Source organism: Lepidothrix coronata, unplaced genomic scaffold (assembly GCF_001604755.1).
Source record: "Lepidothrix coronata isolate B3197 unplaced genomic scaffold, Lepidothrix_coronata-1.0 Scaffold11, whole genome shotgun sequence".
Classification (NCBI taxonomy): domain Eukaryota; kingdom Metazoa; phylum Chordata; class Aves; order Passeriformes; family Pipridae; genus Lepidothrix; species Lepidothrix coronata.
Window position 1 is genome coordinate 2,678,851 of NW_016690191.1, and position 18,600 is coordinate 2,697,450.

At 38.7% G+C, this 18,600-nt stretch overlaps 1 protein-coding gene across 2 annotated transcripts in view; it reads right to left on the reverse strand.

Annotated features, from left to right (window-relative positions):
* Nucleotides 1-18,600, reverse strand: part of MCTP2 (multiple C2 and transmembrane domain containing 2) — a 120,495-nt gene that overhangs the window by 29,079 nt on the left and 72,816 nt on the right. For both annotated transcript variants that reach the window (XM_017805277.1, XM_017805278.1), the window contains one exon: nt 17,916-18,035. In XM_017805277.1, the coding sequence (XP_017660766.1) occupies nt 17,916-18,035 (120 nt within the window). The remainder of the gene's footprint in view (nt 1-17,915; nt 18,036-18,600) is intronic.

An 18,600-nucleotide genomic window follows, 5' to 3' on the forward strand; every position in this document is an offset into this window, starting at 1 on the left:
TCTCTCCCAGATAAGGACAATCTAGATGCAGGAACAGAGTAGTGCTGAGCCCACACTAACAAAAATCAGGGTACCCAGTGTAGGCTTAGCCTGATGTGGGTGCACTAATGAGGCTTGTGCTCTTGGGCTGGCTCGTTCACGGGACTAATGAGAATATTTAAAGAAGAAGCCATTAAAAATAATGGAAATTAGCCTAACACAGTCCCACCTCAGGGCATGGCAAAAAAGGCTGAGGCAACCACGTAGCATGTATTTCCCACTAAAGGTCCTCCTTCCAAGAATGCATTCCAGAATTGTTCATACCAACACTCTCATTCCCACATCCATATGATGCTCCCTCACTGCTGATGCCACTTCATGGCCACTAAACCAGAGCTCAAGGAGGGGTCAGTTATGAGTGGAGTCACTCCCTTGTTGCAATGCAATAATGGAGAATGTGGCAGGAAGAGAAATTATACTTAAATAAACCAGCACTGGCAGGAGAAACCTATTTACTTTAGATTCAATTTGCTTTTTGTGTCCCCAGCAGAAGAACACAGAGCATCTCAACAGCAGTGGCAAACGTGCGCTGTATTGAACAGCAATGACCAAAATCAAAAATGACCTGAAGGAACAGAGGTCTTTAAATATTAATGCCACATTACAAATTATCTCTGCATTGCTCCACACATCAGCCTACAACTTACTAATTTTTTAAGGGTGTACTACAAGCAAAAAGCCCTTTGATGCAAGTGCAAACACAAATGGAATCTAAAAACAAAGACAAGGCACAAAACATCCACTTAAACATTCCAAAGTCAAACCAAATTATGCCTCAAAAACTCTCAATCTGCATCACATATGTGACTGCACAGAACTGAGAAGTAGAAATAAAGGATATGTAACCGTTTTTTACCATGTAGATCTACCTAATTTGTTTTTTTTCCTCAGAAGATGCTTTGGGTAACAAACAACATGGCTACATTTGCCCACTTAAGTTGTCTGCAAAGACTAAATGACACAGAAGCAAAGCCATGTCCTGCTGCCATAGCCATATGTCCCAACTGCACCTTGCTGGCCCAGGATGAGCTTAAGGGGGAACCTGAGATACCCAACTTGTGCTTAACAATTTAAATCATACGTGAGGATACAACAAGGAAGAGGAGTGACAGAATAAAGCCTGTGAAGAATGAGAACTCTGGTCAGCATGGTCACAATTTTACTGAACATTCAAAAACAAAAGAAAAAAAACCCAATGTATCCCACTCCCAACAAAAAAAGACATAAAGCAACCAACAAAAATAGTCCCAAAAACCAAGCGAAAAAACTTACACTGTTTAAGTCAATATGTGTTAGGGCCTTTTTTGTCACTGCCTGATTTAGACTCTTCAGGGGGATCTCATTTTCTTTGCTGCTGGTAGGAAGTAGAGACTCATTTGTGTTTTAAATGAAAGCTGTGATTCATGTGCAATCACAGGACTCTTCAGAAATGGTGCTTTAAGAAGAAGCATGTTCTTCTGCAAAAGTCACAGCGAAATCAGAAGAGCTGACAATGTTACAATCTGTTCTCCACCATCCTCTTGGGACACTGCGGTGCAGAACTCCATCAGGGAGGGTTGGGATGCTACACTTAAGACTGCAAACACTTACAAAATGTCCCCACTCTGAGCCTGAATTACTCTTGCCATTAACACGTTCAACGGATTTGTTCTTTATTCATAACAATGCCTGGAATCAGAAAGTGATAAACAACAACAAAATAAACCCACGCTAATTAAAAATGACGGTCTTCTTTTATTCTAATTATTTTGGTTACATTAATGAGGTTAGCCAGCCTAGAAAACTGGAAACAAGACCCTTAGTTAGATGTATTTGTTTAATGAGGAGGTCAGGGAAGAGGCACTTGGTTCAAGTATATTCCACTGAACTTATCACCTGTTAAGACTATATGTAAGTTAAGATTTCTATATTGCATTCCAGCTACTTGACAACTCTGGCAAATTGGTCAGGGTGGATGACAATTTCCAACACAAAAGGGTTTATGTCTGGGGGTGTCACCTTTGTCCCCTAGGACACATACATTTAAACCCCAAAGCCCTATGCCCACCACAAGTCTAGTGGGTGCCTCTATCCAATTTTGTTGTGGCTGCTACTTTATCCCTAATCTCAAAAGAGGTTAAAACAAAATCAACTACATCACAAGTTTTGGGTTCTATATTTATGTATGTACAACAGCTTTACAGTAAAAGATTTCAAATCCTTTTAGGCAGCAGACACGAAGAAATAGCGGTTTGCCAACATGCTGACTGGTCTAATTTTTCCCTCATGCTTTTATCTAACGTATTTTACATTTCCTGTGCCAAGTAAAATACAGTTAAGACCCTCAAGCAGTAAAGCTTAAAATTGAAAAAAAAAAAAAAAAAACAGAAGAAAAAAATATTACAAGTTTTCTATCTTTTGGGGTAATCTGCTGGGAATGGGCCGGGGAATAAATCTGCATGTTATTTCTCAAAGGGGTAACTATCACAGACCAAGGCAATGGGGGAAAGATCACAAAATGAAGATGGGGCAGCATGCAAGAGAAAAAAAAAATCTGTTGTTTTATATCACAGATAAATTAAATTCTCATTTTTAACTCTAATGTTTTGGTTTATCAGCAGGGTGACAATTTTGGAATTATTCTCATACAGAAAGTTATAATCTATTTGCAGGGAAGACAGGCATTATGCCAGTTAAAAGCCTGGTCCTATAGTAAATAATTCTTCCAAAATGTGTCAGAAAAAAATATCTGTGCTATTTAAAAGGAGGCAAAAATGTAGGCTGATTTTATTTATCTGCATAAGGTGAACACCTTAAAAGGGTCATGAAAAAAATTATCATTAGCTGAGTTGATAAATGTCCACTTATTTGGAGACATATTTGTTAGCATTGTGAGAAACATTAGCAGACAGGGTCAGATAGTGACATAATTGTACAGGAGTGGAAGGAGTGTTGGTGGAAGTGTTCTTAAATTTGGGCTCTTAATTGGGTTCCAATTGGTAGCAAATGGGAGTCTGAAATGATACATTTAAACTACTTTAATGACCTCCTCCTTCATGTTCATGGTGTATATTAGAGCTGAATGAGTAAAGAAAAAAGAGCTTTCTAATAAAGCAAACATGTTAAATTTAGTTCAGTGGCAGGAGAATTGCACCCAAGGTTACTTCCCTGGCAGTCTCCAGTTATGGCATGGGGGAAAAAAAATAAAATCAAAACACAGATTGCAGTAAACCCAGTTAAATAAGAAATATATGATTGTACACACTATTGCTGCAAAACTGCCTGGTACCCTCTTTTCCAAAACCTCCAGTCCTAAAAAAAATGTTTTCAGATTGAAACAGAGCAGAAGGAACAATAAAGTAATTTAAGAAAAAAAAACAACAACAAAACAACGAACCAGTAAACCCAGAGACCTATTTCCCAAAGTCAAGGGAAGAACTGCAGTTCATAACTGGAGCCCAGCCCTCCCCACACCTGACACACACCCAGGAACAGAGAGAGTGATTACACAACATTTAACTATTTCAGCAGGTTCTTCATCCGCAGTGTGACAAAATTGCTGCATTACAGAACAAATGCATGAAGATGACTGTGAGACTCACTGTAATTATACCCTGGATATGTTACCATTGTAATCTAGCAGCAGTGACAAAAAAAAAAAAAATCCAATATATTGACAGCATGACTATGTAATAGAGATTTTCCACTAGCAGACCTATAGCATTTTGCTTTCCAAAATCCAAAATAATCTTAAAAAAAAAAAAAAAAAAGTTGCAAGACTCCCGCAATTTCAGGCAGCTGTTCAGGTAAAACTAAAGCCAGAAGATTGTTTATTTTAATAAAGCTATTATATGTGCAGCTCCAAATTAGGAATGGCAGGAGACTGGGGGATGCCTAAACCATCACCACCTGTTTGCCCTGAAAATCAATTAAAGTCACACTATCACAGCAATCCCTTCCTAGCTAATAAAAGTTATACAGCTTCAACATGCAGCTTTAGGTGCTTTGTGGGAATGTGCCTGAAATCTAAATCCTGAGTCTCACGTTACTTTGATACTAAACACAACTCTGAACCACTGTAAAACTTGCCTTTTTGGGGTTAGAGAAGGTGTTAAGAGAAAAGAGATCCTGAAATGCTGTTTTGATGCAGTGGATTGAACTGTTAATCAGTAAATTCTAACGATTCAGCCAAGAACATTATATAGAGTTTGAAGTAGGAGAAAACTGAAGTCCTTTATGACACATGCCTGTTCAACATATTCTGTGCTGCAGAACAGATCCAACTTTACAAGTTGAAAGCAAGGGCAGTAGAGACATCCCAAGTGTTTTAGTAATTAAACGAATATGCATAATGAACCATATGCCCAAAGGGCCTGTTCTTCATGTGGGCCAGATTTTTGTTTGAATTTTTAATTTTTATATACAGATGAAACATTTCATGTAATATAGCAACAGTGCAAAGGAACATGCTATGCAGGAAGGGAAGGAGGAACTACCCATGTGAGAACGATCAGAATACACTTGATGAATTCTGCTCCTCAATTTCCGATTCAGAGCCAAGAGGGCTTTGGAAAAAAAAAAAAAAGAAAAAAAAATCCCTTTCTCCTTTGAACAGCTGTATTAGTCATCTGCTCAGAGTCTAGAAAAGAAGCATTAAATATATGTATATTTATATAGGTCATATTTATACATTTATGTGTGAAATGGATTAGAAACACCAACACATTTAGATGCTGCAAGACTAGCAAAAACACAGACACTATCAAACTGAGAGGCTTCTGATGCACCAGAAGAAATAACTACAGGATGGCTCTCTGGTCTGCAGGACCTGCATGTCATGTGAGCTGCAGTGAAACAGGACACATTCACATCTGTCTGTGAAACAGGAATGGACATTTTTAAAAAGATGGGTCAAATTGCACTCTTGTTACAATAAATGTTACCCTACTGTGAACCTGAGGATACCAGGGCCTTGTTGCATAAATATATTAAATTTCCCAAAATCTCCTGGGGTGGAGTTATGTTTCTCCTTTCTCACTAACATTCATCTTTTTTTGCATCCCTTCCTTTTAAAGTACTTTCCAAGCAAAAGCAGCATCCTTTGCAAATGTAAGTCATTTCAAATATCTAGGCTGCAAAATAACAAACTGGTTCTTTTATGTGGTTCTGATTCATTGGACAAATTTCTATTTTGCTTCACAAAATTAGTGACAGGGGTCAGGTACTTGTAGACACTCTGGTTCAGCAGCAGAAAAACTTTCCTGCATGAGCTTTACCAGATTTCTGAGCAAATTTTTTTATATGTGTTTCAGGCTTTATGAACCAAGAGAACTCAAATCCTTATCAGATTTAGTGAGGGAGAGGAAAATTTGGTATTAAATAGCAGAGTGCCTCACAGCAGCTCAGCTGTAGGACTGCACTTGGATAAACAAGCAGTGGCTGTGCCATGACTGACTTGGTACCACAGAGATGTGCTAAAGAAGCATCAGCCAAGCTCTAAGGGATGCAGACCATAATATGACTCACTCTCAGAATTAACAGGGTGACTTTTCATCAAACTAGGGAGTTAAAGTTTTCGTGGGACTTCGGGAGTTCCCGGCACCAAAAGTAAATGGCACAGCACGAAGGAGCAATCCTGGCCACAGCCCTTCAAGTATTTAAAACCAGAAATAATGGAGTTGTAAACAGTGGCATTCATTGCTCTGAGTCCTAATTCAGGGTCTGTGCTTTTGCCACTGCTTGGTTTGCGTGATCGAGTGGTCTCCGTGGAAAGACAGATAAACTTCAACAGCTGTCAGAAGACAAAAATTGACAAGGAGCATCACCTTTCCTGACTGTTTAAATCCTTTAAGGAAGTGTTGGAGCAATTAGAGGGGGAGTCTAATCTTTGCAGAGTGCATTAACACTCTCCGACCTCCCAGACAATAGATCAGACCTCAGACACATAATGCTTCCCTAAGGCTTTTTAACCAGAGCATTTGATCTCATCGTCACTCTGTGTGTGTTACTATAGGTATCAGTGTGTAAGACAGGACTCACTGGGCACTGAAGGACCACTGTCTCTGCCAGTATTCACATAACTTTTAAAACAGCAAGCAGGAATTGCCTTCATTGCAATGCAGGCTGCTGCAGAAGTACTACTTCCCAGAAAAAGAAAAAAAAAAAAAAAAACAAGATTAAAACAACCCAGAATAGCTCTGCAAAACGTCTTCATTTTTATTAATCTCATATTTCCTTTCTACTGCCACTGTTTATTTCCCGGCTTTGGAATATAAATCTATTTTTAAAAAAAGCTTAGATTAGTTTTTTATTCATAGAAACAGTTATCTGGTAATAATTTCAAAATACTTCATTTCTTAACCCCTGCGGAGGGACTTAAGGGAAAGGGAATTAGGAAGACAGGTCTAGTTTATTAAGGAAATTGAAATATATCATTGCAAATAATTTTCCCAAATGTGTACATGGAAGTATCTGGGGAAGTTTTCTTAACTGCAAGAACAAGTCATCATCTAATTCCTGATGGGCATGTTCGGTTAAAAAAAAAAGCTAATATCGCTGTATCAATTATGCATTTCCCATTTAATATTCTAAACATTTTAAGAAAATTTGCTTAGTGCAATTTTTAATGGAATTAGACTTTCTTGCCATCATGTTCTGACAGAGGCCACATCTCATATGGCCAACACATAATGGGATGATAAAACCAGCTGACTGGATTCCCACCCACTGCTAAATATTGGGTGCTGCAATTTCACTGAGCACTGGGGGTTACCCCCATGCAGTGTATTCGAAGTACTAGCTAAAAATGCTTTATGTGACTCTATTAACGCTTTTTATTAGCAGCAGGGTTTTGTTTTACTTTTCCTGACCTACAAAAAGTGCCTTTGCAAAGTACCTGTGTTACAAATAGGTTTGGCTGCTGTTTAAATGGGTATCTCAAATTTGCCAAGCCAAGTGCATCAGAAATGACAAAAAGGTCACATATACCCAGTATATTTAAAAACAAACAAGCCTTCAAAGTCAAAGTGTAATGCAGTTATTTCTAATCTGAACAAACAATAGACTACATCTAATGAAAGCTGACAATTGGCTTTGATACAGAGCTGTGCTGCTCCTCTCTTCCATTAAAAGATGAAAGCTGAAGGAAAGTATAGAAGACAGTGACTTCTCCCAAAAAGCAAGCAGAAAGTTCTGAACCTGAGCTAGCAGAGTAGATAAAGGCTGTTCTGCTGAAGACTTTTGCTCACCTATGACACATCTCTCAGTAAACACGCTGACTTTACATGGGTTATGTTAAGGGTAAAATAAATCAGCATATTAGACTAGTACGAAACACTACATGATTTACATATTTATTAACACTTCTCAAAATCACAGCATTACCTTTAGGGAACAAAAACAAAACTAAAGGAAACTAGCTAAGCTTGACTACAGCATGGATGCTAGAATTAAAAATAACAGATTTCATTTTCATGAAGTTGTCAGGGAAGTGATCAAAACTGTTGATATTTTTCAGAGTGTAACCTTTTACTGTGGTAGCAGTCAAATTTATTCACAATTAATAACAGAGGGTTTTTTTAATCAGATTTCTGGGATTTTGCAGTCATCCTATTGCTCCAGCTTTATTTCTCACTGAATTAAAAAAAATAAATAAAAAAAATGAAAGGGACATATCCTGATTTAAGATATTTTTATTATTACTGCTATCCTTAAACAACCCAAGAACTTTTTGGTTACTTCAGATCAACCTCTAAGTTCAAGCACATCTTAGTTTCTAATGAAGAAAAGTAAAACTAAATGAGAACAGGCTTTTTAAAAAATGTATTTGCTCTGTAGCTTCTATACTAATCCCCTTTTATTTCAGAACTTGTAAAGTATCCAACTATTTCTTATTTAAAAAAAGCAAAAAAAGCCCAACAAGCAGAATGCCTTAAGAGAAATCCCTCAAGGTGCATCTGTCTCCATCATAAAACCAAAATGTTGCATTACCTTCAAATAGGAAATTTCTTCCAGTTGTCACGATTTCTGCAACTAGTTTTAGATTAGTGCTGAGAGAAAGGGTGAATTAAATTAAAAATAAAATAGTTCAAGCAAAAGAAAGAAAACCTGCCAGAAAAATCTGACAAAAGCCTGAATGCCAGAACTGGCTCATTCCTGAGGGTCCATCGCCATCTACAGGCTTTTGCTCTTCTCAGAAAACCTGCTATTCCTATTCACACAGGATTTGCCCCAAAATGAGGATGGAGATTTTTAACTGATGTTAAATAACATAGGTTTGCTGAAGTTAATGGATTTACAGTGATTTAAACCACCTACAGACATGTCTTTACTTATTCCCTCATTTTGGAAGAATAAAAACTTCCTCTATGTTTCAAGGGAATGCAGTGTTGTTCTAAGCTTACATCTGTGTTAAAAATAAATGATCTGCCTTTTTAAAATTTAAAAGAAAATAAAAAGAAGAAAAACAAATACTGGTAGGGTTTCTTCACCAATGACATGGGAGATAACAGTCAATGTCTACAAATTCCCTGTAAAACTGAGTGCTTTAAAGTACTTTCTAAGAGGTGCCAGGTCAAAGTAATGTGAATAATGAGACAAACCCAGGCAGATGCTGACTGAAAGAAAATCAATACACCTGTGGCTCCAGGGGAAAAAAAGAGCACACTTAGTAAAAAAATTTTTAATTTTAATGACATTTTCACTTCCTAATATATACCTTTTTCATAATACATACTGTGAGGTTCCTGCCTTTTTTGTTTGTTTGTTTGGGCTGGGCTGCATGCTTTTTTCCATGTAGCTTGTGCAGTCAAAATCCACGCCAAACTTTGGGAATTTTACAAATAAGCTTCTCAAATTCTGGTATTTCCAATAGTGGTGGGTAAGTAGCTAAGTAGCTTCTGTCTCACACTCCTGTTTAATGAGTCTCACGCAGATGCAGCATTCATTCAACTTAGAATACTAATTTCATCTTCGTTTATGCAATTTCTAATCTGTGAATAAAGTGAACTTTCACATAAAGGCAACAGGTAAATTGGGAAAATAAAAATGACTGGATCCTGATATGGAATATCATCTTTTTAAGATCAGACAGGTTAGAAAATGGTTACAAATAAATTTCCCAAGGTTTTCAACCTGCCAAATCCGAATATTGTGATAAGAATCAAACATTCAAAAGATGCTCAAGAGTTTTAATTTTAAGTTCCTCTAAAGGATTTAGAACTGAGAAAAGAAATACAGCACAAGACAGAAGCCAGCTATCAGGCAATGGGCACGTCAGTCTTGTCCACATTTTTTTCTGTGGCAAATTCCTAAAATTGTGATGGAGCTTTGCAAGATAACAGTAAGACTCATGAGCTAAATTCACTTTTGACATATGCAAGTTTTGCAATTCCTTCAGGAGTAAAGGAAACAGAGCTGCCTTCGTGGACAGAGAATTTCACCTTTTATAAAACAATTGAATAATAGTCAAAATTAAAAAAAAAAATGCTAATCTGTGATTACTCTTATAGTTAGGAGAGCTCAGCATATCAGCTAATGAGGGGTTAGTTACAGGAGCTCAGCAATGCTAAATATACAAATAAAACCAGCAACAGGCATGGGTATTTTTTTACTGTGCTGAACAAAGCAAAAATAAATACAGTGCATCCAAAAATAAACAGAAAATGTACAAAATAGCATAAGATCAACAATAACCTTTTACAAAACTTCAGAACTTCGAAAGGCACAAGACGTTATATATTAAGGAAAAATAAAACTTAAGAAAAAGGGCTTCATAAATCAAACGGCTAAAGTACAAAACAATATAGCAAACTCCAGCCAGACCACAAAGAGGGTTTGCTCTTCATAAACATCAGATCAGGCAGCTAAAATTATTACCAAAGCTCTCTTGTAACTGTCACCTGTGGTGGGTATAATTACAGGCTACTGCTGCAAGCACGCCCACGTCATATGGCAATAAAAGGACCTACAGCTTGCCAAGACCAGGCAGACAATGGAGAACACACACCACCTGACGAGAGCCCAAAAAGATCAGCCAGGGAGACTAATAAAAATGACAGCTTTGAAACAAATGACAAAGCTTCAACCACCAAAAAAAAAAAAAAAAAAAAAAAATCCGATATCAAATTAGCTGGAAATGCACCGAGCAGAGTTCTCCAACAGGTCACAACTTGAGCACAAAGGCAGGCAGAAGGGGTTTTGGATGCAGTTAGTTGAGGTTTTAGCTAGAAAGAGCCCTTTTTCATTTGACTTTTTTTTTATTATTATTATTAGATAAAATGCTTCCACCTTTGATCTTGGCTTTGTGGACTGTCATTAAATAGCCAAAGAGATGAAAACTATATTTCCACTCCACTTCTGGAGACTGACAGATAGCTAAATAAGATACTTGTATCTTAACGCAGACACCTTCTAGGGATAAATCCATATATTGAAACAAAGCTGAATTTCTTTCTCACTGCCTTAATTCTCGACTGGATGCCTGCATACACATTCCTGCTGACCAGCTGTACAGAGGCTTATCCTCTGACAGGACTGTCCTTCTACCCAGATACTTGGACTACAGAGTTTAACACACACAGAGAAGGTATTAAGAGGCTTTATCATCAATTAAAAACAACATAATGCAATTAAAGAGTGAGAGGCAGTGATTTAGACCTTTCTCTTTACCAGGGCTGAGGGAATCATTCCTATGTGATGCATTCAAGTTTTGAGTACACGGCACAGAAAACGTGACTATTCCTCTAAAATATCAGCGCAGCATAGACTTAATTTAAGAGGAAGATCCCTAATCCCAAAATCAAGGGAATTGCTATATTGGGTAAATGCCTTGTTAAGCACACCCATAGGAAATGAGTATGACTCCTCAGATGCAAAACACAGTTTTGCTTTTATTTTTAATTTGGAGCATCTCACTGGTCAAAAGCAAATCCCCAAAACTCCTGAGATGGAAACATAAGGCCGTCCACCTTTTTTCAGAGTTAAAGGGGATATTTGTACTGGTCTCTGCTCAGCTCCATCTCACCCTGACTCCAAAGCTTCAAACTTTGCTTTTTAAATCGTGTTTATCCTGTTGTCAAGCTTCTAAGTGGTTATTTCCCTATTAACTTTGTCCTTGTTTGTTCTTGCATTTTTGAAAGAGCTGGAAATAACATGTGTTTACTTTGCTGTGTGTCTCTCAGCATCATCAATATCACTGTTGCTATTCCAGGAATTTTAACTGCTGCAGCAAAGCAAAGTCTGGGATCTCAAGCTTAAATTGTATTCCCCCCAACCACAGAAGAATAATACTGGAAATGTAAAAACTGCTGGGAAAAAAGGGTAAAACCATCTCCTTTAATTGTCTAGAGAAGCCTGTTTCTCATCTGAGCAGCCACTTGTGTCAGGTAACGTGCTCCTGACAGCTTTGCCAGCAGAGACGGTGCGTTTTCACAGGCACTGCCATGAGCTGTGCGGAGGAAGCAGGATGTAAACGTTTCCTCCGTCGTTAGGAAAATGCTTTTACTGGGATATAATAGCTCGGAATAAAAACATACCTCCAATCCCACCTTCTCACTGCAGCTCGAGACAATAATTTTAAAGATGTGCCTTTGCCAGGGATTTGAAGAGGGAAAGAGGGGAGGAAATGTTAGGGGTTCTGAAGGATTACTTACTAGGTCAGATTCCCGAAACCTGCCTTTTGCTGCTCCTCCAGAACCAGCTCTAGACTTAAAATGAGCAAATTTTTGTACCAGAGTGTTATTTTATAGCTCCCCTATTTAAATAGAAACTGCCTTAGTCCCTTTGCCGACTGCTTCTTTAAAACTGTAGCAAAACACAAGCTGCAAATGGGCTGAGAACAGCCCTCAGCAAAAGCTCTACAGTAAAGCGGATGTAAAGACCATCTCTTTTGCATTAATACTTTTTTCTTCTTTTTTTTTTTTTTCTAAAGTTTCTTGTTTTTCCAAGCTCCCTATTCAGTGTTTGAAGAATACTCATTCTTCTCTCTTTAGGATTACATCTATTCATTTTATTTAGCTTTTAAATGTGGAGACATTTTAATCTACCATTACTTTAATGCTGTTCCCGGATAGTTTGGGAACAATGTTTTATATTTCGTCTTTAGCTACGAGGATGAGAAAAAAAAAAAAAAAAAGGAGAAAAAGACTATATTCTTCTCATCAGTTACACATGTAGTCATGGCAGGGTGGTTTGTGCTTTGTATCAGGCAACTTGCTTGTTCAAAATTAGTGGACAATTCATGGGGAAAATAAGAAAAATTTTAGGGAAGCTCATGTGAGAGCACAACTTCCTTCCCCACCATATAGAAGAGTGAATTATCATCTTCTACTGGTTCAGTTCAATTTAACCGCTATGCTCTGCTGAATTGGACAGAGGTCCAAGAGATGTTTGGTGACTCAGTTTCTATCCTAAAATGTTTGGATTTCATGGCTGGTACTGGTCTCCCTTCTCTGTAGATTTCTCATGTTCCCTGTGAAACATTCATCTCAAGAGTTTCCCCTTCTTGATCTATAACTCCCCTCCCATCAAGGAAAAAAATAAAATAAATCATTGTGTTTCAAAACAATGCAGGAGTTAAATTGGATGTTTTACCCATATATTGTTGTCATGTCCGGGGTTGAATTATGCTCAGTACAAACAGGGCTGGAACATTTTGTGCTTTGCTTGGGAAAATCAAACCATAACAAGTAGGAGACACTTGTCCAGATGCAGAATGAGAGATTTACCCCAAGTAAACTCCAGAAGGCTTAGATTTTGAACAAACATCTTTCCTGAGGGAAAAAGAACATTTCCCTTACTGATAGGCAATTAGCAATTTTAGAGGACACTGTCAACAAACTAATGGCCTTTTGTCCATAGTTCATCACTATAAATATAGCCCAGCTCGACAGGGATCAAAAACTGTTCATATCTAATAAGATGATTGGTGTCTTCTCTATGAGATGAGTTTAGGTGGGCTCAGATCCAGCTCCCATATCACGAGCTGAAGTGGCAGCGTGTTCAATGGCACACTCAGCAGAGATGACCAGAAGTTCATGGGCTGCAGAGCCTGACCTATCTCTCTGCTACTACCCCAGATTAGGCCTGAAGCAAACTGGCACAGCACTGCACATACCTGCAGCCTCACCCAGCCCTGTGACTCCTCAGACTTCCAAGTTCCCACAGCCCAAGGGGCCAGTGCAAAAAAAAAAAAAAAAAAAACAGGGCATCCTTGAGCTCTCTCTAGATTTAAAAAGCTTTGGAGATCTCAACAGAGAATGGTACCAAAATCTCAAAATCTCACCTCTGCAGCAAGGAGCACAAAAGCTTACATCTGGGTTTGCTGCTGCATTCACAACCCCCAGCAGCTCTGCTGGGCATCCCAAACCCCCAGAGCCTCCCTACTCTCGCATCAGCTGGCTTTTTGGGCAGCCCAGAGCGCTCCAAAATGATTCCATGCCTGCCATTTTCCCAGCTGCCCACCATTCCATAACTGCAGTGAGTTTGACCAAAAACTCCACATTTATAACATGTCATGCTGCATCACCACATATTCCTTCCCTTCCTCCCTGTACTAAGCCATCATAAAATAATTAGCAGACACACTGCAATGTCACTGCTAAATAAACAAATACTGCCTGTGCCTGATGCATTCCTTGTCTGGCTGGCCCAGGCTGCCGGCGAGGGCTGAGCTGGAAAAACAGCTCCCACCTGTACCCACCCTGGCAGCAGCCTTGATTAGCGAGAAGCCTAAACCTGATACAGTGGGAAATGCTGCCAGTAAAAATGAAGTATTCTGGCATGGGTGAGTGTGCAGGGACCCTGAAGGAATTCAGCAGCAAGCACTGCCAGTCACACCAGAGGTGCTTTGGTGCCTGGTTTCCCATCGTTTGCCTGATCCTGTCAATGTCTCTTCCAACTATCATGCAAAGTTCAAAAAAAATATACATTATAGTAAAAATTCCAGTCAATATATCCTTTTAATTCACACCAGATTATATTTTTTAATGCAATTACTGTAATTTCATTAAATGGCATAATTACCATTAATGCGGAGAAAACTGTCAATAGAAGGTGTAATTATGTTGTATAAAATCACAAGCACAATGTGCAATGATGCATAATTCCTCATGAAAATCATTCTGTGACTAAAATTAACTTTTAAAATATTTTTAAAATAATATATTGAGTACAGTAAGAATGATTTGGTTAATACAGACTTCACTTCCATGACCAGAGGAGATGGGGGAGCAGAGCAGGCAGAGAGTGTTTTTATGTAGAAGGAAGGTTCAAAAATTTGGTTTAAGTGTGCATCAGAAGGTAAGAACACGAGTTTTCATATGCATAAGTGGGGAAAACAAAGAGTTTATAATCACACAGACATATAAAATGACTTGTGAGCAGACATTCCCACAGGCACATTTGACCATGCAGCTCCAGCTTTTTGGACACCAGTAACCCTGCATGGAAGTGATGTCCCAATGGAGAAAAGTGTGATGAGGAAGAAGTGATGAGGACCAGGCTAAAACTACAACATTCACATTGGAAACTGGTAGAAAATTGTCCAAGGTAGGACATGAAATGTGTCAGGCACACAAGAAGGGCCATGCAGGGATTTTCTGGACTATGTCTCTGGATCTCTTCAAAGTAAAGACCTTTTTGAGAGGTGTTTTTCAATCAAAACACAACATATTGGGTTGAATACAGAGATCACTATATCATAATTAAACAGAATAGAATGTTTGAAGGTGTCTTTGGTTTTAAAAATCTACAAATTCTCCCCGAATCCTGAATTAATGAAGAAGAGTACACAGAAAATGTATTTAAAGGTATTCCTTAGTATATGAACACTGTTAACTCTATAGGAAGCACTTTTCACGTGTGGGAATATTCCTGATATTCCCAGGCACACACAGCCACTTGTGTCCAATTTTTTTACACCAGACCAACAATAAGAGGTACACTTTGAAGAACACAGAAAACCTGTGTGTGACTCTTTTCTCTGACCAACGGATGCTTTTTCTAGAATTTGTGTAACACAATTTGCACCAAACCCTTTGTGCACAGAGCAAACATGACTGAAAAGGAAATTCTGTTTTTCACCTCACCTCCCTTTCAACTCTCTTTCCAAAATCTCTAAATCTGAAAAAATTCTGATTTTACATGTGCCTGAGCAGAGCCCATCAGTGCCCTCTGTGCCTATACAATTAACTCAGATGAAAAATCATTGGATTAAAAGCAAAGAATGCTAATGAATAATATGATTTCATTTTTATAGCACAAAAAAATTAATCTACTCACATGTTCTTGGATTGTCTCACCATTACAAAATAATAAAGAAATTTAGCTTGGGATGATGGATCTTATAAATGAGAAAATATAGTGATAGCATTTTTCTATTCACTCATGTCCTGCCTGTGCTGTCCTCTGTTTCTTCCCTCTTTACCCATCTCTCTTTTTCTCTTGCACACCCAGAAGTAGCAGCTGATGTCCTTGTCACACACATGAGCTGTCACACTAATGGGGAGGGAGGGGCAGTGTAATGAAGACTAAACCAGGAAGGTGTAAGATACTGTGTCCTTGCCTATTGCCATCCTCTGATGAGCTCACAAATATTTTCTTCTGTCTGGCAGTGTTTTTTTGTCTGATTGCCTTAAAAACAGGGCTCCCATGATTACACTGTCTGCTTGTCTTCCTACTCCTCCCTCCCTTTATTCCCCCTTGGAGGAAGGGGTGTGGACTACCTGTAGAGGGAAAGAGAGAGCAATACAAGAGGAGAAGGGGGTTTTAAGGACCACCCAGTATCTGGGATTATCTCCCAAGAAGATATATGGAAATGCAGAATATGATCAAAACAGTTACTGCCAGTGGCCCAAGGGACAACATCTGTAAGGAAAAGCACTTTTCTAAAAAGACATTTTATGGTTTGAGGGCCTGACTGGCACTAAAGCTACTAGTGAGGGTTTTATGAACCCAGCTGAAAAATGGGTAGAGAAGCTTTGTGCATCTTCCTCACCTCATCTTTTAACCAACATGTTAAGAGTGGATTTTCCATAGAGACTGAGGCAGGGAGGGATGCTGCACCTACCACGCTGTGTGCGTATTTTCAATACTATGAACACTCACGCTGGAAATAGTGAGAGAGAGAGATATATAATTAGCATTTCATTTTAAGTGCCAGAGCTGAATTATTTCCATGTGAGAAAAATCAGATAGACTTAAATTTTGGGTTGTAGAAGAAGCCTGTGGTAATTATTCTTAGAGTTGAGTATTTTTATTCCTTTCCCATTACCCACTTTCTTTCAGGAAACTGGGAGTATTATGGTATCCAGTAAAGATGTTAACAGTCTGTAATTTGTAACCTGCTCATCCTCCTTTCCACTAGGAATAAATTCCTTTTTCTGCAGACCCACTTTCTCACCTTCTTATTTTTCTGCCTCTTCACCCCCTCCAAATTTTTCCTAGGTCTGGAAAACCAAACTTCACAGCTGTAACTTCACAAGTACTTTGGGGTAAAATCTCTTAAGAGCAAACCTTTTAAATATGTGCTTAGATTCTTGCTGTATACTGATGGTAGGACAGTGACTTTGGGATTTTACACAGGATACTCCTATTCCAGTCCCAGTGTGTATGACCTTGATTCCCTTGGGCACAATCACAGAACTCCCTTGCACAGCCACACAGACTTCGGTGAGGTACCAACTACTCTGCTCTCCACCAGCTCTCAAGCTGTTAACCATATATAGTATATATATAATATATATATTATGTAATAAATATAATATGATCTAAATTAACTACAAGCAACAGAAAGACAAAAACTTACAGAGAAAAGACCCTCTCATTCTACCCACTCCTATGTGTCAGCCATCTCTCTGACCTAAGGATGAAGACAGCTCCTCTATCTTCACTCTGGAGCTTTAATCAGGAATGGTCTACTTTACTCATCTCTGGTAAATACACTGAAGTGTTTTCTTTAAAAAAGCCTTTAAGCATCTTACAATTCCAGACAGTAAAAGCGGGAGAAAGTCTTGGAGATGTGACTGTTATATTGCTTAATAAACACTCAACTCAAAAACTTTCTTTCTGCATGCTGGACCACCACAAAACGATTCTGCAACCTTTAATGGCATGCCAAACATTTCAAGCATGAAGAAAATGTCACACCGCAGAATAAAGAGCAGGTAAAACCTTTTTGTGCTTGAGTGGATTATGAGAAAACTGCAAATGGGGTGTTTACTACCAAGAGGAAAAAGGAGAGAGAGGAAAAGCAGGACAGGCAGGTGGAGAACTTGGTTTTTTGTTTGCAGTGTGTAGCAGAATTCACTGACCAGCCTTTTCCTTTTCTCTTTTTTTTTTTTCTTTTAAACAATGTATTATTACAGTCAAGAGAATAAATCTGCAACAGGCAACGTCAACACAGGCATAGCAGGAATTGATAACCTGCAGTGAAGTGCAATGGAAGACGGAATGAACAAGACCCATCAGCTCACTGTGTCACCCAGACCAAAGTTATCTCCCTACAACACCCTCTTGGCCGCCACTTCCTTTCTTTCCTACCACCAAGTTGCCATGTCTTAAATTAAAAACAATTAAAAATTCCAGAGTCACCAGACAGTTACAGCCTTTGCATGGTGGCATCACCCACCATGGACATGGGCATCCCCAGTGCTCAGTGCAGGTGGTGAATACCTCTGCTCCAAGCAAAGAAAGGCTATTCCTGAAGGTCTAATTTCCGTCCCCATCAGGCCCAGTGTGGCCCAAGCTGCCTTGAAACCCACAGCCCTGCAGCCACAGAGCTATAAAACACCAATAACAGCAAACGATAAAGGGCTTTACGCTGGTGGAGAGGAAGGCACGGTAACACTCGAGATCTTATATCACTTAGCCTCATGCAATAAAAGAAGAAATCCACTTACCACAAATGCTATCAAGCTCTTTACCGTGGACTCCCAGAGAAAGCAGCTCCAAAGGAATTGTATTGTATTCCATATTGCCATGGTGATTTTTTTCACACGATCAACATTTCTTGATAAGATCTGATAAATATTGAGTGGGAGGAAGGGAGGAGAAGAGGAGTTTAATCAAACACACTAATATTCTACTATTGCTTCAGAAACAGGGATAATTTAAGCTACAAATGCACGCCAGGGCACATATTACAAATAAAGCCTCTATTTCAGATACATTCTCCAGCTCCTGTCTGCTTTCTGATTACATCCAAACCTTCCAGATTTTCCTCAGCCCTTAAAAAGAAAAAAAAGAAAAAAGGCCTGTCTTGATGCCAAAACTAAATAAAACAGTTACACAAACCTACCTTTATCCTCATTTGATTCTCAAAATATATGAATGTCTCAGGAAAAGGGCCAGAGCAAATGTAGTCTGATCCTCTTTTCTACATGTTTTGGACTAGTCCATAGAAACAAATAGGGACTTACTACAGGACACCTTCATTTTAAAAAGAATAATGGCCATTGTTCTAAAATCCTATGGGCTTTTTACACAAGGAATTTAGCCCTGGCTTCTTCCTTCCCAAAGGAGGGAATAAGGCTCTTGTTGAGCTTTAAGTGCTGCGAACTGTGCAAAATCCACAGCTATCATTTT